Raw genomic sequence first — 25,604 nt, forward strand, 5'->3', positions numbered from 1 at the left:
AGCCAATTAAACAAACATTAGAAAGCATATTTTATTTAACCACTTGAGAAAAGCTTTCTGATGCCATTTTCACTGAAACATATTTGAATTTTTATCTACACTAAATTGCAATTTGCCAAAGGCAAAATAGATTTGCGACTAAAAGGTAAAATTTGGCATAGGATGTGAGAAATTATATTTGATTGTAGTTAGTTACTAGTCTTCCTACAGTTCAAAGTTAATGTAGACTGTAAAATAAAATTCATTTTCACAGCTGAGGTAAAAGTGGTTTCCCATCATCAACCCCTTCTTGACTGCCATACGGCTATATACGTTCGAACAGCCGATGCCCCGTGCAGTTAGTACGTGTATAGACGTCGGCAGCCTGGAAGGGGTTTAATGAGTGCAGTGCTGCTCCAGTGTGAGCAGCGCTGCACTCGTGTGCCGGGGATTTGAGAGCCCCGGAAAGCACCCCCTCACAGCAGATCGTGCCACCCACAACCCCCTCAAAACCCTCTTTAGACAACACCACCTAAGCTCCCTCCAGCGCTCTGGCCGAGGATTCCCCTCAGAGAGGGAGCCCCCATCGTCTTTCCATCCACGCTGTAGATAGTGCCCCCCCACGTAGACTGGTGTCCCCGGAGTCAGATCGCACTGGCCGGGGGTTCCGCTCCTAGACTCAGTTCAGGTGGCACTATTTACAGTGGGGGTGCGATGCTATCTACAGCGAAGGGTTGCTATCTAGCATCGCACCCCCCACTGTAAATAGCACCACCTGAACTGACTCTAGGAGCGGAATCCCCAGCCGACACTCTGGCCGGGGATTCCGCTACTGGAGAAGCCCCTGGTGTCACTATCCATATATGGACAATGAGGTCAGGGGCTACTCCTGGAGTGGAATCCCCGCGGAGTTAACCGCTGACGTCACTGTCCATATATGGACAGAGACATCAGGGGCTTCCTGTAGGAGCGGAATCTTCAGCCAGAGGGATTCCACTCTTACAGGGAGCTATAGTGGTGCTATTTACATGAAGGGGGTGCCATTTACAGGGGGGGGGGGGGGGGGTGGCGCGATCTGCAGGGGGGATATTGCTAAATACAGGGGGTGACACTATCTACATGGGTACTGTGGCATTATATTGGCACTCTACAGGGGACAATGGCGGTATATACACGGGCAGTGTGTGTGGCACTAAGTGGGCATTATATATGGGCAGAACTGTGGCACTATGTGGGCACTGTGGCACTATGTACAGTGGGCACTAGATAAATATATATAAAAATTACAAAAAAGTGTTTTTTTGTGATTTGTCTGCTCCAAAAAATTAAAAACACTGAATTAAACTAATCTAGAAAATGAAAGCCTCAAGTCTTGTAAAAAAAAAAAAAAAAAGTTAAAATAGTTGTGCTATTCAAAGCGGTTCCAAAGATATTATCGCTTAAAGAAGTGCATATCAAAAATGGAAAATTTGACCTAGACCCTTGGTCATGAAAGGGTTAACAAGCTTTCATACAGTTATGAATTACAGAACTAAACTAAGAGCACGCAAATGTTGTAGCTTTCTAATGGACTAAATGTGGACAACTTGTTCTGATCTCAAGGGAGTAAGAGGAGGATGTTGGTGTTCATATGTGTGTCCATATAAGCAGCCTTATGAAATTGATATGTACTTAGCTCCTTGTACAAATCACATCTAAAATCACAAGCAATTATTCCCAGATATCAGCACGCAATTATTTTTTAACATAGTTTATATAATAGAAAGGTATGGCACTGTTGTGGGCCCTTTAATTTAATATATTCAAATGCAGAAACTATACACGTAAGCAAATAAAAAGAAAATGCTACAGTTGCATTTTTACCTAAAATGTCCACACCCTTTTTAAAGGGTTCACCTTTGCAACCAATTTTTTTCCTTGCATCTAATAAAATAATTAAGTGACTGAATAGTCTTGGATAAAAAAAAAACAACTACTAATTTGTGTCATAAGCTCCTATGCAGACAGATGTGTCTCCCTGGTTACAGACTACAAAACATACCTGTGCAGTCTGGACCTGAAGTCATACTCCCCTTCATCTATCCCCCTACAACTTGCTTACCTAGTAAATGGATGTCAGCAAGAGATGAAAGGATGTATGACTACAGCACCAGACTACGCAGGATGTTTTACTGCAGTAACCATGCTGGCACATAGCTCTGCATAGGAGCTGCAAACACAAAATGGTAGTAGATTTTTAATCCAGTTAATTTTCAAAAAGTTAATTTTTTTTATTTTAGAGATATAATACAGCAAAAAGTGTTGCAATGATGTACATGATCTTTATTGAAAAACACATTAGATGGGTTGTCCAGTCATGAAATTGATGGCCAATCCTCAGGATAGGCCATCAATATTTGATCGGCGGGGGTCTGACATTGATGGCTTCTCCTGAGGATAGGTCATCAATATCTGATCAGCGGAGGTCCGACTACTGGCACCCCCATCGATAAGCTGTTTTGAAGGGGCTGTGGCGCTTGCCACTGCTTCTACAGTGTATGGTTGACACTTGTAGCGACTATTCACTGCATTACAGCCTGAACGGGAGAAGGCTATAATACTACGAATCGCCGCAAGAAGAGTGTCAGAGATTCACAATACGAGCAGCTAAGGAATGAAGAGGAAGCAGCGCTCGTACGTGCACCACGGCCCATTCAAAACAGCTGATCAGATACGGAGGATAGGCCATCAAGTCTTATGACTAGACAACCCCTTTAAATTTGTCAATCTAGAGCCTGGTATTTTAATGGCTAAGCGTTTGCACTAAATTATATATACAATTATGTGCCATTCAATATTCATCATGGTGTAATGAATGAGAAAGATAATTGTGCTGTAAATGACAGTTAAAATATGTGCCTACAAAATAAGCATTTGTGATGTAAAGCATAAAATACATGGAAATAATGTAAGAGCTACATGTACATTACAGAAAAAAAAACCGTTAAAACTAAAATCAGAAAAGAAAAAAACTGCAAAAATATATCAACAATAAAGGCATTTTTTTTTTCTCGTCCAGCATTTGTCAAACACATTCAGTTCTTTATGTCACAGCATAATTTTATTTGAGACATGTTCATCACATTGTGAAGACAGAATCCAGCTTCCTTAAAAATACATCTACATCCTACTCTTGGATATGCTTCGTAAGATAGACATTGAAGCAGTACTGCAGATCTGTAAGCCACTGTTCTTGAATTTCACAGCTCTTCATATTCTAAAAAGAAAGATTAAAAATGTAAAATATTTTTTTTTAATGTTTATATAAAAGAGAAAAAGAGATCGACAGAGAGAGATAGAGAGAGATAGATAGAGAGAGACCAGAGAGGAAAAAACACAGCACACTGCCATGTGCACATTACCCAAAAACAGGATAAATCAACTCCTTGGCGTGAATAGAGAACTTGTAGGGTAAGTAACAGCACCAGGACTTCAAGGTAAATGGAGAGAAGTTGGTTTAATCACCAAAAGTGAGCGACGTTTCGGTTCACAGCTTGAGAAAGGTTCAGATGTGAACTGAAACGTTGCTCACTTTTTTGGCGATTAAACCAATAACAGATCGATCAGCCAATGAACAAGTGTTTGCTCCTTCATTAGCTGATTTTTGCACTGTCTGCACTGGGCAATGACTGGGAACGAGCGTTCGTACACACGTCCATTCACCCGATCATTGGCCAGTGTTAAAGGGCCTTTATTTAACCCCTTAGTGACCGCCAATACACCTTTCACAGTGGTCACTAAGTGGCCTTGTTCCGATACATTAGCCTTTTTACGGCGCATCGATATTCGCCTGGCACGGATTACCCATGTCTGGAGGAGCAGGTGCTTGGCTGTCTGATGATAGCCAAACTCCTGCTCTAACAGTTGGGATCGGCATTACCTCCGAACCTGGCTGTTTAACCCCTTAGATAGTGACCGCTGCATATAAGTGGTTTACAGAGAAAGGGAGCTCTCTGTAAAACATCAGTGGCCTGCAAATGTGATCTCGGGCTGTCAATGGGTTGTCATGGCTTGCCAGACCTAACAAAGGCCCCCAGGCCTGCCATGGCTGTATCCATTAGGCCAAGCCAGAGGCATGGCCTAATAGACACTCAGTTATACACGGACAGTATACCAAAGCATTACTACCTAAGTATACCGAAGCATTATATCAGACTAAAATAATTATTAATGCCAAAAGTTAAATAAAATAAAAAAACGTTGCACAGTAAAAGAAATAAAACCATTTTTTTCCCCATAAAAGTGGTTTTATTTAGTCAAAGTGTACAAATAACATGATGTGGTCCTGTTCAAAACGTGACACTTTTTGGAGGGAGGTATGAGTGTCATTAACGGAGGGTACACTGCTGGGATTATATGGACGCCATATGTATGTATTCTAGGTTATGACGATGATTTACTGGGGGTCGGAGCGGTTTAAAACTGCAATAGCTCGTTTACGTTACAAGGCGAGGAAGCGGATTACTCAGCGATGGTTGTAGGAGTTGCCTCCCACACGGTCCAAGTACATTGCTAAAGTGACTTGGCTTGTATCCATGGAGCAAACTATATACTTAAAAAGGGGTGCGTTGAAAAAATACGGAGGAGATGTGGGCTTCTTGGTTGGACGACTCGGGGTTGGCTTCTGTTGCACTGACGAGAGATAGTGGTATATTTAGTAGTATTATTTAGATATTAGCCTAAATATGAAGGGGCTGTACTAATTGGAAATTGCTACGTCTAACATTGAAGGATGATGTCAATAACATGTCTGTTTGAGATCTGCTAAATTATATGATGACAATATGTTTATACGGATTGAAGGGACATTTTCTATCGGGTGCACTGGGTTGGGGGGGGGGGGGGAGGGAAATCGGTGTTTGTGTGTGTTATGTTTCTTGTGTGTGTGTGTGTTTCTCTCACTGCATGTAGTGGGTGGGATGCGCTAGTATTGTAAAAAATGTAAAACTTGTTTGTTTTAATAAAAAGTTACTTGATTTAAATAAAAAATAAATCAATAAAAAAAAAGTGTTCAAATAAAACAAACATACACAGATATGGTATAGTCGCGATGGTAAAGACCTGAACAATAAGGCTACATTCAGACGAACATAGCCAACCTTGGACATGAATAACTGCAGTTTTTCACGACCGAGGTGCACCCGGGCGAGACGCGTTATAACACATCCCCCTAAGACTAGATTCCATAGAGGGATGCGTGAAGCGCAAAAAAATAGGACTTGTCCTATTTTTTAACGGACCCTTCACACGCTCCTTTGAAACAACGGTCGTGTAAACGGCTCCATTGAAGTACATGAGTCCGTGTGATGGCCTTAATTTTAACAGCCGTCACACAGATTACATATATGCTCGTCTTTTTTTTTTATCCCCCTTCCCTAAAAAAAAAATTAACAGAAAAGGAATTAATAAGTCCCGTACACCCAAAAATGCAATCAATGAAAAAGACACCTTGTCTCGCAAAAAACAAGCCCACATATGGCTACAGACTGAAAATTTAAAAATGGATGGCTCTTGGAATGCGACAATACTAAAACAAAATTATTTACTTTAAAAAAAAAAACAAAAAAAAAACATATGTTATTGTGCCAAAGTAGTAAAATATAAAATAACTATTCCTGGACTAACCATAGCACATAGAGTATAAGTTCTGTCCAGAGTGTTCCTTTAAACAGATGCGGTTTGATTTGGGACAAATTTCTCATTGGCAATTTACACCATAAATATTTTAAAGAGGTATTCCCATCTCTGACATTTATGGCATATCCAAAAGGTCCCTTGCAACCGCTATGCAGCTTCCGTAAGCCCCATTTACTTCTATGGAAGTTACGTAAACCGCGAATCTCCGCAAACTCTGCTGTTTCCGCACTCCTGGCCAAATCGCAACTCAGTGGCCGGGGCCAGCGAAAGAAGGTAGGATGGGGGTCAGGAGGTCCCATTCTAGAAATCGGTGCGGGTCCCAGAGGTGGGACCAGAATTGGTTAGAAATTTATGCCATATTCTGTGGATATGCCATAATTGTCTGAGATGGGAATACCCCTTTAAATAGTAAACTTTATCATACCATCACATCTTGAAGAGTCTGCTGTACTAGAAATGCATTGGTCATCATGTGACTTCGCAGCTGTGCGTTTTGGAGCAGCAGACGAAGCAGCTGGGCGATCACTGGCAGCTCTTCCTGGCAAGCTCGGCTAACCTGCAGATTCTGCAACATCAGCTTTAAAACATTTGGCAGCAAGGAGAGTAAGGAAATGCATTCTCCCCATAAAGCATCCCTGAAAGGAAAAGTATATATTTTACTAACTTTTTTTTTATATAGATAAACAGGACTTCACAAATTAGCTTGAACTTGACAAATTGAAAGAAAATGCTACAATTACTGAAGTATCCCTTCTTTTTTTTATTTTTTTTAAACTCAGTTTATTGAAGGAGACATATAAATACATTAACACAGTAAACAGCAGGACCCCCGCATAGCGGACAAAAGCAAAACTGTTCATTACCACTGTTAAATATTTAACAAGAGTCATAACACTCCTATACAATAAAAGAACCACATAAACAAGAAAAAGAAAGAAAATACGTCTCTTTTATCAAACTCTTGCTAGTTACATTTCTGTCCCGATATAATATGCGTTTTCCCAACATAATCAAGTAAAGGAGCAGGGATATAGAGTACCACCCTCTGCAGTGACTATCATTCAACTATCCACCATTCCACCTAGATCATAAGAGCTCATGAATGCTCATGTGTGACTCCCTCTAATAGCCATTGTTAGCTCCGTCCCAGAGTAGGACGTAAGATCCGAATTGCACCAACTATCCCAGATCCAGTTAAATTTTTCAGGACAATTTCTATGAATATACATTATACGCTCATAAGGTATAGCCGCGTTTACCAGTTGAATCCACATAGCTTTGGTAGGGGGTCGGGCGTTCATCCACCTGAGAGCTATTGTTTTGCGGGCCATAAACAAAGTCTCCCGGATACATATGCGAAGATGTGGAGAAATCAGGTCTTCCTCCATCAGCCCGAATAAGCAGATACCTGGCTCTGCCAACACAGGGATCGACAGCACCCTAGCAAGCAGGGCAGTAACCTCCATCCAGAAGTGGCAGATATCTGGGCAGTCCCATATCATATGCTGAAAATCAGCAGGACTATAAAAGCATCTATGACACTGGGGGGAGGGCCTTCTACCCATTTTATATAATCGTATTGGTGTGAGATAACTCTGATGAATTATATATAGCTGTATAAGTTTGTTATTAATGGCAGGGGATGCATATCTATGTGATTCCAAAAGGCTAGCCCTGGCCTCCTCATCCAGGGATGGGATCAGCTCCTGACACTTGTCCAGCGCCGGAAAGGCTGCCCTGCTTGCTTTGGCGTGTATGAGATATGAGTATATCGAGGAGATCAACCCCCCGGTCCCTGGGATCGTACAATACCTATTAGGGGATATGAGGAAATGTCAATGTCCCTACCTCTAAACTGGGCCTGAATAGAGTGCCTGAATGTCAAAAAATTTTAAAATGCCTGTCTCGGGACCTGATATGTCTCTTCCATCTGGGTAAAAGAAAGTAATACATTATTATCAAACACATCTCCAACAGTATTAATACCTAGATTAGACCAAAACCCAGCATCCTGTGAAGTACTCATCTGGCCCATCGTGTCATTATGCCACAAGGGGGTTTCTGCCATTATCCGATCGTTCCATGAGAGCTGCCTCGCGGCTACCCAGGACTTTTTTGCCACCCTGTGGATTGGTAAGGCATTACTGCCAAGTGGTACCAAAGGTTCCAGTATTGACCACCGTTTCCTTAATCCTAGAAAATTTGCCAGACAATTCTCCAAACCCACCGGTTCCTCATGTGACACCCAGGCTCCCAGGTATTTAAGTTGGCCAGCTAGATAATATACATATAAGTCCGTGAGAGCCATACCTGCCAGGTCTTTAGGCCGTTGTAGTTTGGCTAGTTGCAGCTTAGATCTGGAGGACCCCCATATAAACCTTATAAACATAGAGTCCATTTCTCTAAAGAACGTCATGGGAATGGGAACAAATATGTGCTGCAGTACATATAAGCACTTAGGTTGAACCACCATTTTAACAAGGTTAATACGGGCCGCCACCGAGAGAGGTAGAGCCGACCAAATTTTGAATTTGTCTTTGAAGATCGCAAGCAAAGGGTCGACATTCAACTTCAGCATGTCATTGTCTGATCTAGCTATCTGGATCCCCAAATATTTAAATTGAGATACCACTTGCAACCCACTAACCTTCTGGCCCACCACCGAGTTCCGGAGCGGGGAGAGGTACATCAGACAAGATTTGCCCCAGTTAATACGTAAGCCAGAATAATCTCCAAATAGTTCAATGATTGACATTGCTCTGTGTAGCGACTCCTCCGGGTACGACATGTATAATAGCATATCATCTGCATATAAGGCAATCCGTTCCTCACCCTTGTAGAAGTAAGTACCCTGGAATATCCTATCCTGTTGTATCAGGATTGCAAGGGGTTCTATGGCAAGAGCAAACAATAAAGGAGATATTGGGCACCCCTGCCTGGTTCCCCTTTCCAAATTGAAGTATGAAGACAACTGCCCATTCAGGGATATGGCCGCTCTGGGATGTAAATATAGGAGGCCTATCCATTGTATAAAGACTGGCCCTAGCCCAAATTTTTGGAGAATATGCAGTAAGTATGGCCATTCAATGGAATCAAAGGCCCAGTCCTCTTTTTGCCGCGAGGATATCTGAGACACGATTTGGGTCCTACGTAAATTGACTGATTTACTTCTCCCTTTAATAAACCCCGTTTGATCCGGGGCTATAATAGATGGCATAATAGCGTTCAACCTATTGGCCAACACCTTCGTCAGTATTTTATAATCCACGTTAAGAAGTGCTATAGGTCTATATGATGAACAATCTAGGGGATCTTTATCTGGCTTTAATATGACCACTATAGTTGCATCAGAAAATGAATCTGGTAGGGCCCCCGCCACTAGAGATGCCTGATACGTCTTAAGCAGCTCGGGTGCTAACTGGTCTAGGTACTTCACATATACTTCTAGTGGGATGCCATCCGGGCCCGAGGCCTTCCCCTTGGGCATGGACGATACTGCTTCCACTATCTCCTCCATAGTAATAGGGCTATCAAGGTACTGTCTTTGGTCATTTGTTATTTTAGGACAGCTAACTTGATCACAGTAGCCAAACAACTCCTCCCTTGATCTATGAGATCTAGAGACATACAAATCTTTGTAAAAGGCATAAAACTCCAATAATATATCAGGTGTAGAAGTCAGAATTGTACCCTCTCTAGTTTTAATTTTCAGTATGGCCGGTGACGCATTATTCTGGTGAATAATGTGTGCTAGCATGCTACTAGATTGGTTGCCCTGTTCAAAATACTTCTGGTTATTAAAAAACATTCTGCGCTTGCTTTTTTCAGTAAGATATAAAAGATACTGTCTACCCGCCTGCAGCCATGTCAGTCTATTAACCTCTGAAGGATCAGAAATGTATGTTGCTTCTAACCGTGTGCAAGACTCAGCTAATTCTTTTTCTTTTTTGACCGACTCTCGCTTTATGTAGGAGATGGTAGATTGGAGGCAGCCCCTTAGGTATGCTTTTTGTGCATCCCAATAGGCCGAGTGATTAGGTGTTAACGAATTCTCCCCTACGTAGATCAGTAACTGATCCGGTATACGGTCCTGCTGGGTAAACTGTTAGCCAAAAGGAATGTATCTTCCTACTCAACAATCGTGTCCCCCCCTGAGCCACCTTCAGACGCACCAAGATAGGAGAGTGGTCTGAGAACGTGCGGGGTAAATGTTCTGCATACTGCAAGGCCAAGCAGGTCTGCCCATTCCCGCAGATATAATCTATGCGAGACATTGAATTCTTCCCAGGGGTAAAGCAGGTAAACTCCCGAACCCCGGGCCACATGCGTCTCCAGAGGTCATGCCACCCAAACTCCTCCAGGAATAGTGCCAGTGGTGACGGCCTACTACCCGGCAAGGGATCCGGGACAGTGTCGCCTCTGAACTTATCCAAACCAGGGACGGCTAAAGAGTTGAAGTCACCCATACAAATAACTGCAGCCGAGGGATAGGCTGATGCAAAGCCTGCTGCCTCGTATAAGACAGCTAAGGCCTGAGTAGGGGGTATATATACACACATTATTACATAAGGCTGACACTCAATCCACGCATGTATGAAAATGTATCTACCCTCCGGGTCTTTTTTAATTACTCCAGGCTCCCACCTGAGGGACCTATGAACTAACAGGGAAACTCCTCTGGAATAATTGGAATAAGTGGCATGTGCTGCCAATTGTATCCATGACCTTCTGAGAAAGCGGACCGTATCTGGTATTGAATGCGTCTCCTGTAGACATATCATCTGTGCTCCACTTGTCCGAATTTGGGAAAATACTTGGGTTCGTTTACCTGGGGTACCCATTCCCCTTACATTCCATGATAATACATTTAGGATTACCATTCACTGGCTGATATAAGACAAAGAGCTTCAAAAGAAGGGAAAAAGAAACGGACTTACTAACACAATAAAACTAACGAACTTCCTCAGAATCTGATGTGAAACTAGTCAGATCCTACTAAGAAGATTTTCACGGGGGTAGTCTGTGATGAACGATCTACCTCTCACAGACTATTGCCCCGCCCAATCAGCGTCTCCCAGACAATTTTGTTCCACATTATAAAGATATACCTGTATTTGCAGACAGTTATATAATATCTCTCCAGCCCCCTCTTATATTTTGTATATTATCAGCCATATACATTACATTACATTCCTGCTAGAAGACTCTTCACTATACAGTTATCAATTGTTTAATTCCGCACAAGTATGTGCCCATACCCATAATATGCAGCAGGGATGGCTATATACTCATTTTAAAAACTTATTTAGGAACTACCAGGTATTTTACAAAATGGTGCACCTCTGAATATACAGATATCAGAATAAATCAATCTGGTCTGAAAAAACGGTACTCAGCCTAGCAGTCCAACTTTTCTATCCTTGCCAGGATTCATGGCCCGTTTCGCAGCAGGCGGCATTATGGTAAACTTCTTGGCGCCGTGGCATTCAGCCAGTCTTCGGCCTCCGCCGGCGTATTAAAGAAGAGAGACCTGTCCTGATAAACGACTCGCAATCTTGCAGTGAAAACCATTGAGTATGGAATCTGGAGGTCTCTCAGGCGCTTTTTAATCCCCACAAACGTGGCCCGTGCTTTCTGGAGTATAGCAGAGAAATCCGGAAATAACATTATGGATGCCGTGTTGTAGGTGATGTGACCTTTTTGGCGCGCAGCTCTCAAGATGGCATCTCTATCTTTACTGCTTAGCAGTTTAACCAGCATGGGTCTCGGAGCAGTCCCTGGGGGGGGGGGGCGAGAGGGGACACGGTGTGCTCTCTCAACCGCGTAGGCCAGAGATAATTTAGCATCCGGCAAAATATCCTTAATCCACTGCTCCATGAATGTGCTGGGGTCCGATCCTTCAGCTCGTTCCGGTAACCCCAGGACCCGTACATTGTTCCGCCTTAGGCGGTTTTCAAGATCATCGGATCTTTGGGACCACATTTCTGCTGCCCTTTCCAGGGCCCCAAGCTGTCTAGCCACAGGTGCAGCGTCATCCTCAATCTGTGATATTCGAGTTTCCGTGTCTTTCACTCTGTCCCGGATTATGTATATCTTGGCGTATCAAGCCAATATCAATTTTAACTTCCTCTATTCTGGTAGTCAATGAGGTAGTCGACTCCCTTATAGCCGTTAAAAGCCGATCTGTGACTTCTTTCAAAGTTGGCTCCTTCTCCCCCTCACCTCCACACTGCTCTTGCCGCGCCTCAGGAACCTCGGCGCCATGCTGTCCTCCCGGCCTTGCAAACTCCCGGAGCTTGTCCGCTGCCGTCGAGTTTCACTCATGGTAAGTGCTCCTCTGTTCCTCCGTCTGGTATACCTGGTCCAGGAAATCTTTGCGGCAGTATTATGTCAGGATTATGAGTGGAGACGCTGAGACATGGACGGAGCTCCTACTGCATGCGACTGCTCGTGGCGGTAGCTAGCCACGCCCCCTCGTATCCCTTCTTTTTTAAATAGCAATTCACATTTTTTTAAATGGATATAAATAGAAAACACTACTCAAGAGGAAAGGATAAGCAGGGTGAGGATAATGAGTACATGTGCAAAAACAGCAACGCGTTTCAATGAAGAACTTGCGTCTTCATCAGGCCAAAAGTCGTTTTTAAATGTCCTAGTAGAACAGGACTTGATTTTCATTTGTAACCAGAGCTACGTTTACATTCAGTGGAATAATCAGATATAAAGTTTCCGTAAACAAGTAATCCTCTAATCATGTCTTAGCCCCTTTTCCCAATACCATTCAGAGCGCCGATAGGCTGGGTTCACACGACCTATTTTCAGGCGTAAACGAGGCGTATTATGCCTCGATTTACGCCTGAAAATAGGGCTACAACACGTCGGCAAACATCTGCCCATTCATTTGAATGGGTTTGCCGACGTACTGTCATTTACGCGTCGTCGTTTGACAGCTGTCAAACGACGACGCGTAAATTGACTGCCTCGGCAAAGAAGTGCAGGGCACTTCTTTGCAACGTAATTTGAGCCGTTCTTCATTGAACTCAATGAAGAACAGCTCAAGATTTACGAGCGTCACAGACGCCTCGCATAATACGAGGAGCAGCATTTACGTCTGAAACGAGGCAGCTGTTTTCTCCTGAAAACAGTCTGTCTTTTCAGACGTAAAAGCCTCTCATCGTGTGCACATACCCTTAGGGGTTCTGTCACTTAACATATAAAAAAAAAAAATAGAGTCAAATGCAGCACTATTCTTGCAGTCAAAATGAGGACCCTTAAAGAGAACTTTTCACCTCCCCATACATGTGCAGCTGAGTGCAGCATGTAATGGGCAGGGCTGCACAAACCCTGGGGCACTTTACATTTTTTTCCTACCTTCCTCCGAGATATCTTGCGAGAGATCACAGTCTTGTACTTGTCTGCCGAGAGCTGAAGAGTGAGAGTATGCGCACGCACAGCTCCGAGCTGCACATGTGCGCACACGCTCTCCCCTCTCCAGCTCTTGCTGTAGCACTGTCTATAGCGGATGACATAACAGTGTCACAGCGATATTACACGCCCCATTGACAGCTCAGGTGGTTATTTAAATATCGGGCGCCAAATATAACGGCATCTAAATAACAGAGGAGGGTAGGAAAAAGCTATAAAGTGCCACAGGATTTGTGCAGCCCTGCCTATTACATGCTGCACATGTATGGGGAGGTGAAAGGTTCTCTTTAAGGACACCATTGAGTTTAATGCATTAGTGATTTGGATCCCTTGAACGTCAGATCCATGATGCTTGTTTGAACTTGAAAACGATTTCCATCAAAAACTTAAAAAATGGCTATATGTTCGTAAAACAGTAATTTCAGCCAAAGTTTAGCAATTATGTTTTTTTTGTTTTAATGATATGTTTATTTTTCTCTTCTCGTGTCTGCAAAATTAAGGAAGTACAGACACATTGGTAGTCAGAATTTATTGACGAACTGTCACGTGAGCAATTTTTAAGTCTGTATCAATAAAGTGACATGCGAAGTGAATTCAAAATAGAACGTTAAAATGTTTCTAAGTAAAAGAAACATAATTACCAAACTTTGGCTACTGTTCTAACTGATATTTTACGATTATATGGCCAATTTTAAAGGGGTTACGTGAGAAGCAGAAACTTATTAGCATTGTACACACTGCAGTATGTGAGTACACTCGCTAATATACATTCCGGTCTCCCGTCGCACTGATTCTTAGATTTCATTGATTTTTATAGCCCTGCTGGGGGACCAAAAGTCTAGTTGCACAGTCTTTGTACGGGAGCACGGTCCGAAAATTTACATGGGGCCTAAGTGGTAGCTTGTAGTCAGATTCTGAGCTCCAGTTGTTAAAATTTCAATGTCAACAGGCAGAGGAGGACACTAGCTCTAAAGGGATATTCCCAACTTAAACCTTTCATTTGACTTTTCTGAATAATGGTGCACGCACGCACGCATCATCAGTTTTCCCCTTTCGTTAGGCTCTATTTTTTTATTGTCAGTTTTCCTGAGCACCGTTCCAGAAAGGGAGACTAGCTGCTATGATGTCTCCTATACCCAGTACACAGAGAAAAGAGTAGAGCCTGCCCTCCAATCACACATGTAGAAGCCGCAGCATGGAGGACATTATATAGCAGTAATGAGCAGTGTAGCTGTAAATCTAGCATTGGGGTGAAAAAAACCACTAACTAGTAGCTGCAGAAGCGTGTGTGTCTCTGGTCTACCTACAGCAGCTTCCTCCTCTTACCCCTCTCTATAGACTTATATAGGCAGCAGCTGTAACCTGACCTAAATGTATAGACACCTGTGTGTGGATCTTAGCAGTGAATTTATAGCGCGTGATCAGTGCAGGAGGAGGAGAGGAGTCGGATAAGGAGAATTTTTTTGCAATAAGATATTCTATATATAAAAGTTTCTTATCTTCACTTATACCATTGCTTAATGGAAAAAAAAATTAGTTTAATTCTGTCAAAATGGTCTAAAGATGCGGGTCACCCTATCTCTACAACAGCTAGTCACCTCATCTGAGTGGAAAATGAAAGGAAAGGTGGATGTGCACATTTGTGCAGCTCTCTTCATTCATCCCTATGGAAGTTACGGAAACTAGCAGACATTTATGGTATAGACTGTGTATATACCATAAATATTTAAGTTGGGAATATCCCTTAAAACTTCACAGCAAAACACATTTTTACCTTTTTTGTACATGTTCAACATCTTTCTCAATGGTCAGCAAGAAATTGAAAACACTGTAACAGCTGGAAGCCAAGAAGACGTGAATACTCTCAGTTGGGTTGCAACTTTGGTCAAGAAGTTTATTTACAGCATGCAGAACAGATCCAATGGTACTGTCAGGAATTACCACCAAGCCACCCTGAGAAAGAGTAAAATGAATTAAGACAAGTCTGTACATAATTCACATGAACAATGCAGTGTGTCCCTAAAGATACAAAGAACAATACTGAAAATGTAAACTATTTTTGCCTGTCAAAAAGTTGTGAAGAGGTTCCTTTGGCAAATAAGAAAATTATCCCCTTATCGCCTAAAAGAAAACAAAAAAAAAAAAAGAAAAGCAACCAGCGTAGTCCACTTTAAGAGTGGTTTCACACATCGCATTAAGTTGAACTTTTTATTTTTTGGGGTGGAGGGTTGCAGATTTGAAACGGTCTACAACAACGTGTTTTTGTGGCATTTTAGTTTGAATCAATTTTATTAAAGTTTTTCAAGATAACAAAAAACAGAAGTGCAAATTTGACATATAACAGCATTATACACAAAGGACAGTCCCAGTCATCTATGTCGATACAACATTGACATATCGCTTTATATAATTAACTTTTTAAATAAATAAAACCAGAACTTTTAGTGAGTATACTCATTGTCTTCTTGGTTATGAAGTGTGTGAGTGAGAGAACTTTTAACATTGTAATTTTCGTCCCAAGCCGGAATGTACACTGCAACGAAGACAATACGTACATACCAACAAACGCTCAGACAAATAAGGGAGGAAAATAAATATTATATTTACATAAAGAGTGAGGGGAAGTAAGGGAAGAGGGAACTAGAAGGAGGAAGTCCCCAACCTTTTCACGGGTTTATACAAGATCTGATTGAAATTCTAAAACCGTTTGAAAAGATTACCAGTCGGACGAAGTTGTAATGAATTTAGAAGAGTCTCGAGAGTCATCTACAGAAAATTCTTCCATTCTCATGAGATGTCCCATTTCTCTGAGCCATTCCATTATGGAAAGAGGTTCAACTGCATGCCAGTGGCGAGATATGACCACGTGGGCAGCCATTAGGAAGTGTTGCAGGATCCCTTTTTTTAGCAGAGGATATGGAGCCAGTACTCCGTGACGAAAGAGCTACTTGTGGTGTATTGGGAACCTTTATGGCACTTGCTGTGCGATATAGATCAAAGCTTTTGTCCCAAAAAGGCTGAAGGACAACTCTACTAAATATGAAGCATAGTACCAACCTCACTACATTCCCTCCAGTACTGTATAGGTACTGATGGAAAGAGTGTAGATAGGATGGGCATCTATACCTTCTGGAAAGTATAATTTTTCTCTTGTGCAGCACATGGTGTCTAATCTGTGAACCATAACACCCATGGGCCATTCATCTTCATCAATTGACTCACCAAGTTCTCTTTCCCAAGCACCAAGAAAAGGTGGAGTAGATTTATCCAGAGCATCCTCAAGAACAGGGGGGTCATTAGGCCCATCATCTTGGATAAATGACCTCTAGATATTAGGGAGTCCCAAATTAAGTGGTCTAAATAAATAATTATATTTTTTCTTCGTGGGAGAGACCCTGATGGGATCCAGGCCAGGACTGGAAGTCTGTGACTTACAATATCTTCCTCTAATTGTAACTACTGTTTGGATCCCATATGAATTTTCCAGTCAAAGATCCGTATCAGTAAAGCCATCTGATAGTTTCTCTTTAGGTCTGGGAGGCCGGCGCCCCCTGAGACCTTCGGCTTGGTGAGAACTAGGCAATTCATCCTAGATTTAAATGTACCCCAAACTAATTTGATGAAAGCCTTACAAAGTGCAAGAAAAAGAAGGCATGGGGGGTGAAATGTGTCCATATCAATTGAGATTTGAATCCCTAAATACTTGAGAGAAACACTTTGCCAATGAAATGGCAAAGTGAGATTGCAAGAGGGACAGTAAGGAAATACTGAGGGCTTCTGTCTTCGACTTCAAAATTACTGGAATTACCAAATATCTTAAACTCTTTGATAATGGAAGGTAAAGAGATCGAGGCTGGGGCACAGCGAAATAAATCATCAGCGTCTGTTACTAACTTGGATTCCTGAAATGTTTACGTTATTTCGAATGGAAGTCACCAGTTGCTTCATAAGTATCAAATAAAGAAGGGGTGAAAGTGGATACCCCACGAGTGCCATTACAAATATAAAAGGTTGTAGAGAGAAATCTGTTCACACTTACTCGTGTGGAGAGATCGCTGTATAAGAGGCTAGTATTGTTCTAAGTAGGCTTGCATAAAGATCCAGTAGACCCCATCAAAGGCCTTCTCTGCGTCAACAGAGGGCCTGTGAAATATAAAGGGTGGTTTTATTAGTGTTGTCCATAGCTTCTGGGCCAGGGACCAAACCTACCCGATCACTGTGAATATTAGGTAAGATGAGTGCCAGTCTGTTTGTCAAGATCTTGGAGTATAGTTTTACATCAACATTGATGTGGCAAATAGGGTGATAATTCAAACAGAGGGAACGTATCTTTACCTATCTTAGGTATCACTGCTATATTGGCTTTTAGTTCTTGTTGAGTAAAAGAAGAGGCATCTGATATAGAATTGAAGACTTTGGATAGAAATAGAGCTGATCATGCAAGGTTTTAAAAATATGAGGGGAATAGCTGTCTGGGCCCGTGCGCTTAACCCCTTCCCGCTCCTTGACGTACTATTACGTCATGGCAGCTGTATCGTTCGCGCTCCATGCCGTAATAGTACGTCTCGGGAGTAACGGCCGTTTCGGCCGTCCTCCCGACACATACAGGAGCTGTGACGCTGCTGTCTTGTTCAGCAGCTGTCACAGCTCCTACAGCGGGGACCGATCGCTGTGTCCCCGCTGATTAACCCCTTAAAAGCCGCGTTCTATAGAGATCGCGGCTTTTTAGGGGTTAAGCTGCCATCGCCGGCCTGCTACGCGATAGCGGCCGGCGATGGTGACTATGGCAACCGGACACCAAACAATGGCGTCCGGCTATGCCATAGACGGAAGCCTAGTGGGTCCTGACAACGTCAGGACCCACTATGCTTGCTGTCAGTGAGTAGCTGACAGTTCTAATACACTGCACTACGCATGTAGTGCAGTGTATTAGAATAGCGATCAGGGCCTCCTGCCCTCATGTCCCCTAGTGGGACAAAGTAATAAAGTAAAAAAAAAGTTAAAAAAAGATGTGTAAAAATAAGAAAATAAAAGTTTTAAAAGTAATAAAAGTAAAAGTCCCACTTTTTCCCTTATCAGTCCTTTATTATTAATAAAAATATATAAACAAACAAATAAACTATACATAATTGGTATCGCCGCGTCCGTAACGGCCTGAGCTACAAAATTATTTTGTTATTTATCCCGCACGGTGAACGCCGTAAAAAAAAATATTAATAAACCGTACCACAATCACAATTGTTTGGTCACTTCACCTCCCAAAAAATGGAATAAAAAGAGATCAAAAAGTCGCATGTACCTAAAAATGGTCCTGATGGAAACTACAGTTCGTTACGCAAAAAAAAAGTCCTCGCACGCCTTTATTGATTGAAAAATAAAAACGTTCTGGCTCTTAGAATAAGGTAACACAAAAAGTGAATGATTGTTTACAAAACGTATTTTATTGTGCAAACGCCATAAGACATAAAAAAACTATAAACATCTGGTATCGCCGTGATCGTATCGCCCCGCAGAATAAAGTGAATGTGTCATTTATAGCGCACGGTGAACGCTGTAAAAAAAAAAGTATACAAAAACAATAGTAGAATTGCTGTTTATTAGTCACCACGCCACCTAAAAATGGAATAAAAACTGATCAAAAAGCCGCATGCACCCCAAGAAAACTACAATGGATTCCTCAAGGGGTCTAGTTTCCAAATTGGGGTCACTTTTGGGGGGTTTCCAATGTTTTGGCACCACAAGACCTCTTCAAACCGGACATGGTGCCTAATAAAAAAGAGGGCTCAAAATCCACTAGGTGCTCCTTTGCTTCGGAGGCCGGTGCTTCACTCCATTACCGCCCGATGGCCACATGTGGGATATTTCTCTAAACTGCAGAATCTGGGCAATAAGTATTGAGTTGCGTTTCTCTGATAAATCCTTTTGTGTTATAAAAAAAATGGTATAAAAAGAGTAAATTTCACCTCTACTTTGCTCTAAATTTCTGTGAAACACCTAAAGGGTTCATAAACTTTCTAAATGCTGTTGTGAATACTTTGAGGGGTCTAGTTTCTAAAATGGGGTGTTTGATAGGGGTTTCTAATATATGGGCCCCTCAAAGCAACTTCAGAAATGAACTGGAACCTAAAAAAATAAATAAATGAGGCAATACTTGGCTTCTTACATTATACTGATAATGAGCCGTGCCCACTCCGAGATGACCCCAGTTTTGACCGTTTGTATAAACGGAGACCCCTATTAGACCGTTCCAGTGCCCGGTTTTCCCAGCATACACCCCCGAGAAGTGTATTTCTATTGATGAGTCCCTGGTACATTTTAAAGGGAGGGTTCAATTCCGCGAGTACCTGCCGGGTAAGAGGGCAAGGTATGGCGTGAAGATGTATAAGCTGCGAGAGTGCATCAGGGTATACCTACAGGTTTAGGATATATGAAGGAAAGGCCACCCCCAAACCAGACTGCATCCTGGACTACAATAGGTACATGGGAGGGATGGACTTGTCAAATCAAGTCCTGAAGCCCTACAGCGCCATGCGGTGTGGTATAAGAAGCTGGCCGGGCACATCATACAGATGGCTTTGTACAATGCGTACATGCTACGTCGATGTGCAGGCCAGACGGGAACTTTCCTGGAATTTCAAGATCTAATCTTTAGGGACCAGGAAGGGGGGGCACCCAGTACTTCTGGAAGCGAGGCCACACGCATCGTACCAGGGCAACACTTTCCAGGAGAAGGTCCCCAAACCGGTGGAAAGGGAAAGAGTCAAAAGAGGTGCAGAGTCTGCTATAAGAGGGGGATAAGGAAGAACACAATATACCAATGTGACACGTGTCCCGAAAAACCAGGGCTCTGTATAAAAGATTGTTTTAAAATGTATCATACATCCCTTGATTTTTAATTTACCCTGATGCACTCCGCACAGCTTACCCCCCTCATCTTTCCCTTCTGAGCCCTGCCGTATGCCCAGGCAGCTGATAACAGCCACATGTAGGGTATTGCCGTACCCGGGAGAACCCACATTACAATTTAAGGGGTGTATATCTCCGGTGGCGCATGCTGGGCACACTATATTGGACACTGAAATGGCATATACATATATAAAATTGCAAATCTCACACTGCACCATCTGCTGCGCATTATCTTTTACACAGTACCTGTGGGGTCAAAATGCTCACTACACCTCTAGATGAATGTCTTAAGGGGTGTAGTTTTTAAAATGGGGTCACTTCTCGGGGGTTTCAACTGTACCGGTACCTCAGGGGCTTCTGCACACATGACTTAGCACCAGAAAAGCTCCAGTTGGCCAAATGGTGGTCCTTTCCTTCTGAGCCCTCCCATGGGCCCAAAGGGCAGTTTATCACCACAAATGGGGTATTGCCGCACTAAGGACAAATTGGGCAACAAAATGGGGTATGTTGTTCCTTGTGAAAATAAGAAATTTTGATCAAAAATGACATCTTATTGGAAAAAATATCATTTTTTTCATTTCACAGCCCAATTCAAATAGGTGCTGTGAAAAAACTGTGCGGTCAAAATGATAACAAAAACCATAAATGAATTCCTTGAGGGGTGTAGTTTCCAAAATGGGGTCACTTCTGGTGGGTTTCCATTGCTTTGATACCTCTGGGGCTCTGCAAATGCAACATGGCACCCGAAAACCAATCCAGCAAAATCTGGACTCCAACAAACACATAGCGCTCCTTTCCGTCTGAGCCCTCCCATGGGCCCAAACGGCAGTTTATCACCACAAATGGGGTATTGCCGCACTAAGGACAAATTGGGCAACAAAATGGGGTATGTTGTTCCCTGTGAAAATAAGAAATTTTGATCAAAAATGACATCTTATTGGAAAAAATATCATTTTTTTCATTTCACAGCCCAATTCAAATAGGTGCTGTGAAAAAACTGTGCGGTCAAAATGATAACAAAAACCACAAATGAATTCCTTGAGGGGTGTAATTTCCAAAATGGGGTCACTTCTGGTGGGTTTCCATTGTTTTGATACCTCAACGCCTCTTCAAACCTGGCATGCTGCCTAAAATATATTCTAATAAAAAAGAGGCCTCAAAATGCACTAGGTGCTTCTTTGCTTCTAGGGCTTGTGTTTTAGTCCACGAGCGCAGTAGGGCCACATGTGGGACATTTCTAAAAACTGCAGAATCTGGACAATACATATTTAGTAGTGTTTCTCTGGTAAAACCTTCTGTTACTAAAAAAAAATTGATTAAAATTGAAATTCAGCAGAAAAAATGAAATTTGCAAATTTCATTTCCACTTTGCTTTAATTCCTGTGAAATGCCTGAAGGGTTAAAAAACTTTCTAAATGCTGTTTTGAATACTTTGAGGGGTCTAGTTTTTAAAATGGGGTGTTTTATGGGGGTTTCTAATACATAGGCCCCTCAAATCCACTTCAGAACTCAAGAGGTACCTTCAAAAAAAGGCTTTTGAAATTTTCTTAAGAATATGAGAAATTGCTGTTTATGTTCTAAACCTCGTAACGTCCAAGAAAAATAAAATAATGTTCAAAAAACGATGCCAATCTAAAGTAGACATATGGGAAATGTGAACTAGTAACTATTTTGGGTGGTAGAACCGTCTGTTTTTCAAGCAGATGCATTTAAATTCTGAAAAATGCTATTTTTTGTAAATTTTCTCTAAATTTTGCAATTTTTCACAAATAAAGACTGAATATATCGACCAAATTTTACCACGAACATGAAGCCCAAAGTGTCACGAGAAAACAATCTCAGAATCGCTTGGATAGGTTTAAGCATTCCGACGTTATTACCACATAAAGTGAAATATGTCAGATTTGAAAAATGGGCTCTGAGCCTTAAGGCCCAAACTAGGCTGCGTCCTTAAGGGGTTAAAGACAGCCAACACTTCCTGTTAAGTAAATTCAGGAATTCTAGGGCCGCAAAGGAGACATAATGCAAAACTTTGGCACGTAGGGAATCAAGGTGCATATTTATAAATCAGCCTGGTACGTTATAGAAGGATTTGTAATACCTGGTGGCTAGGACATCAGTTGTCCGGTAGTGGGAAACCCCTTTAAGGGACAACCGCATTGGTCAGAAAAATCATATAAAAACAATTTCTGAAACTCCCTAATTCTGAGGTATTTCAGGTCAATTAACCATTATAGTTCCGTTCAATTGTTAAGGAGGTCAGTGTAAGTCTGAGCGCAGTGACTTTTCTTAAGAACCTCGAAGTCAGGAATTACTTTTAGAAGTTGTAATAACTTAAAAGCACATCTTTCTTTTGCCAAGATCGGTTTGGTGAACCCTTCACGTAGGACACACTGGAGTGCCTCCCATTATGTTGTAAAGAAGTTTGATCATGAATGTGATGAGCCTGAAAATGCCTAATGGTAGATTTATACGGTGTCATAAATTGTCAAGTCTTCAAGACCAAGGTCTGAGAACAAATTCTGAGTGATCAAGAGACAGAAAGACAGGGGCGTAGTGTAACTACAAAAAATTTTCCAATGGAAAAGTAGGGATGCCACAGTAGAGCATTGTGACTTGGAAAAAAAACGATTCGACTATATATTTGGTGTGCAGCGGAAAAATAAAATTTTTAAATGAATGTAAGCGACTTAAATGGGAGTGAGGTTCTACCTGTTCAGTGATAATTCAAGGGTAAAATTATAAGTAGTTTCCCACTAGGATAGTCCCCTTTAGTTTTTTTTTTCCAAAAGCTGCAAACAAACTCGCACCTGATCCTGGTTGGGGAGAATACCATTAAACAATAGTAAAATGAGTTTAGGTTCGATATGTAGCTTTAAATAAATAGATCTGCCATCAGGGTCACATGGATAACACCACTGTGTGTGTGGTACAGCACTAGATACTCATTTAAACGTCGATCGGGTTGGTACTATAGAGCCACTTGGTGTAGTATTGGTTATGTAAAAAAGGCATATGATGCATTATAAATTATTTTTCTTGGAGGAGCAAGATTTTGGATAAAACACTTATGCGAGTCATTGAACACCTATAAAGTTTATAAGGTGTATTAAAACCTTTGACGTTGAGAGGAGCAAATGTCAAGGAGGCATGAGGGCAGAGACACAGGCAACTGTAAGGCAAAGGGGGGAAAAGGAGGAAAGAGGTGAAAAAGGCAGGGTAAGGACTATAGGACTAACTTAAGAAACCAAGAAAAAAAAATAAAAATCCCCTGTATTCTGCAGGAAAGAGGTCTATGATCTTTTTTTATGTTTTACTACTTTTGCAGGGAAAAAAAAAAAACTAACTAAAATTTTTTATTTTGCATTGCCGCTTCCCAAGAGCCAAAACTTTAATTTTTCCACCGATGTCGTGATATGAGGGATTGATTTTTGCGGGACTTATTTGCTACCATTTTGGGGTACAAGGCACTTATTGACTAAAGGGGTTGGCCAGGAGAAAAATATTTTCTAAAAAGTGTCCCCTAGCATTGGTTTGCCTTCCCTAAAACCCCCTACATAGCTTTTAACCAGTTTCTTTTTTATCTCAATCTTCACCGCTGCTCTCTTTGTTTACATCCCTTGCTTCTGTTCCTGTTTTGTAACCCACCATACCCATGATCCCTTGCTGCATCTGAGGAGACAGCTTACGTCCCCCCTCTTCCTCCACAGCATCTCAGGTATTTGCATACTGCCACTCCCCTCTATGTTCACAGGTCATTCCTTGCTCTAATTACAGGCACCCAGCTCCCTGCACTGTCACACACTCACTAATAAATCGCACAGGGGTGACGGGGGCGAACACACTGGGACGACGGGGGCGAACACACTGGGACGACGGGGGCGAACACACTGGGACGACGGGGGCGAACACACTGGGACGACGGGGGCGAACACACTGGGACGACGGGGGCGAACACACTGGGACGACGGGGGCGAACACACTGGGACGACGGGGGCGAACACACTGGGACGACGGGGGCGAACACACTGGGACGACGGGGGCGAACACACTGGGACGACGGGGGCGAACACACTGGGACGACGGGGGCGAACACACTGGGACGACGGGGGCGAACACACTGGGACGACGGGGGCGAACACACTGGGACGACGGGGGCGAACACACTGGGACGACGGGGGCGAACACACTGGGACGACGGGGGCGAACACACTGGGACGACGGGGGCGAACACACTGGGACGACGGGGGCGAACACACTGGGACGACGGGGGCGAACACACTGGGACGACGGGGGCGAACACACTGGGACGACGGGGGCGAACACACTGGGACGACGGGGGCGAACACACTGGGACGACGGGGGCGAACACACTGGGACGACGGGGGCGAACACACTGGGACGACGGGGGCGAACACACTGGGACGACGGGGGCGAACACACTGGGACGACGGGGGCGAACACACTGGGACGACGGGGGCGAACACACTGGGACGACGGGGGCGAACACACTGGGACGACGGGGGCGAACACACTGGGACGACGGGGGCGAACACACTGGGACGACGGGGGCGAACACACTGGGACGACGGGGGCGAACACACTGGGACGACGGGGGCGAACACACTGGGACGACGGGGGCGAACACACTGGGACGACGGGGGCGAACACACTGGGACGACGGGGGCGAACACACTGGGACGACGGGGGCGAACACACTGGGACGACGGGGGCGAACACACTGGGACGACGGGGGCGAACACACTGGGACGACGGGGGCGAACACACTGGGACGACGGGGGCGAACACACTGGGACGACGGGGGCGAACACACTGGGACGACGGGGGCGAACACACTGGGACGACGGGGGCGAACACACTGGGACGACGGGGGCGAACACACTGGGACGACGGGGGCGAACACACTGGGACGACGGGGGCGAACACACTGGGACGACGGGGGCGAACACACTGGGACGACGGGGGCGAACACACTGGGACGACGGGGGCGAACACACTGGGACGACGGGGGCGAACACACTGGGACGACGGGGGCGAACACACTGGGACGACGGGGGCGAACACACTGGGACGACGGGGGCGAACACACTGGGACGACGGGGGCGAACACACTGGGACGACGGGGGCGAACACACTGGGACGACGGGGGCGAACACACTGGGACGACGGGGGCGAACACACTGGGACGACGGGGGCGAACACACTGGGACGACGGGGGCGAACACACTGGGACGACGGGGGCGAACACACTGGGACGACGGGGGCGAACACACTGGGACGACGGGGGCGAACACACTGGGACGACGGGGGCGAACACACTGGGACGACGGGGGCGAACACACTGGGACGACGGGGGCGAACACACTGGGACGACGGGGGCGAACACACTGGGACGACGGGGGCGAACACACTGGGACGACGGGGGCGAACACACTGGGACGACGGGGGCGAACACACTGGGACGACGGGGGCGAACACACTGGGACGACGGGGGCGAACACACTGGGACGACGGGGGCGAACACACTGGGACGACGGGGGCGAACACACTGGGACGACGGGGGCGAACACACTGGGACGACGGGGGCGAACACACTG

At 43.9% G+C, this 25,604-nt stretch overlaps 1 protein-coding gene across 1 annotated transcript in view; it reads right to left on the reverse strand.

Annotated features, from left to right (window-relative positions):
* Positions 1–1,756: 1,756 nt before the first annotated feature.
* Positions 1,757–25,604, reverse strand: part of TEX10 (testis expressed 10) — a 108,124-nt gene continuing 84,276 nt past the window's right edge. Inside the window, 3 exon segments of the mRNA XM_075828190.1 lie at positions 1,757–3,235; positions 6,080–6,290; positions 14,855–15,033. Coding sequence (XP_075684305.1) covers positions 3,146–3,235; positions 6,080–6,290; positions 14,855–15,033 — 480 coding nt within the window. The 3' untranslated portion in view covers positions 1,757–3,145.

The sequence above is a fragment of the Rhinoderma darwinii genome, chromosome 5 (genome assembly GCF_050947455.1).
Source record: "Rhinoderma darwinii isolate aRhiDar2 chromosome 5, aRhiDar2.hap1, whole genome shotgun sequence".
In the NCBI taxonomy this organism is placed as follows: Eukaryota; Metazoa; Chordata; class Amphibia; order Anura; family Rhinodermatidae; genus Rhinoderma; species Rhinoderma darwinii.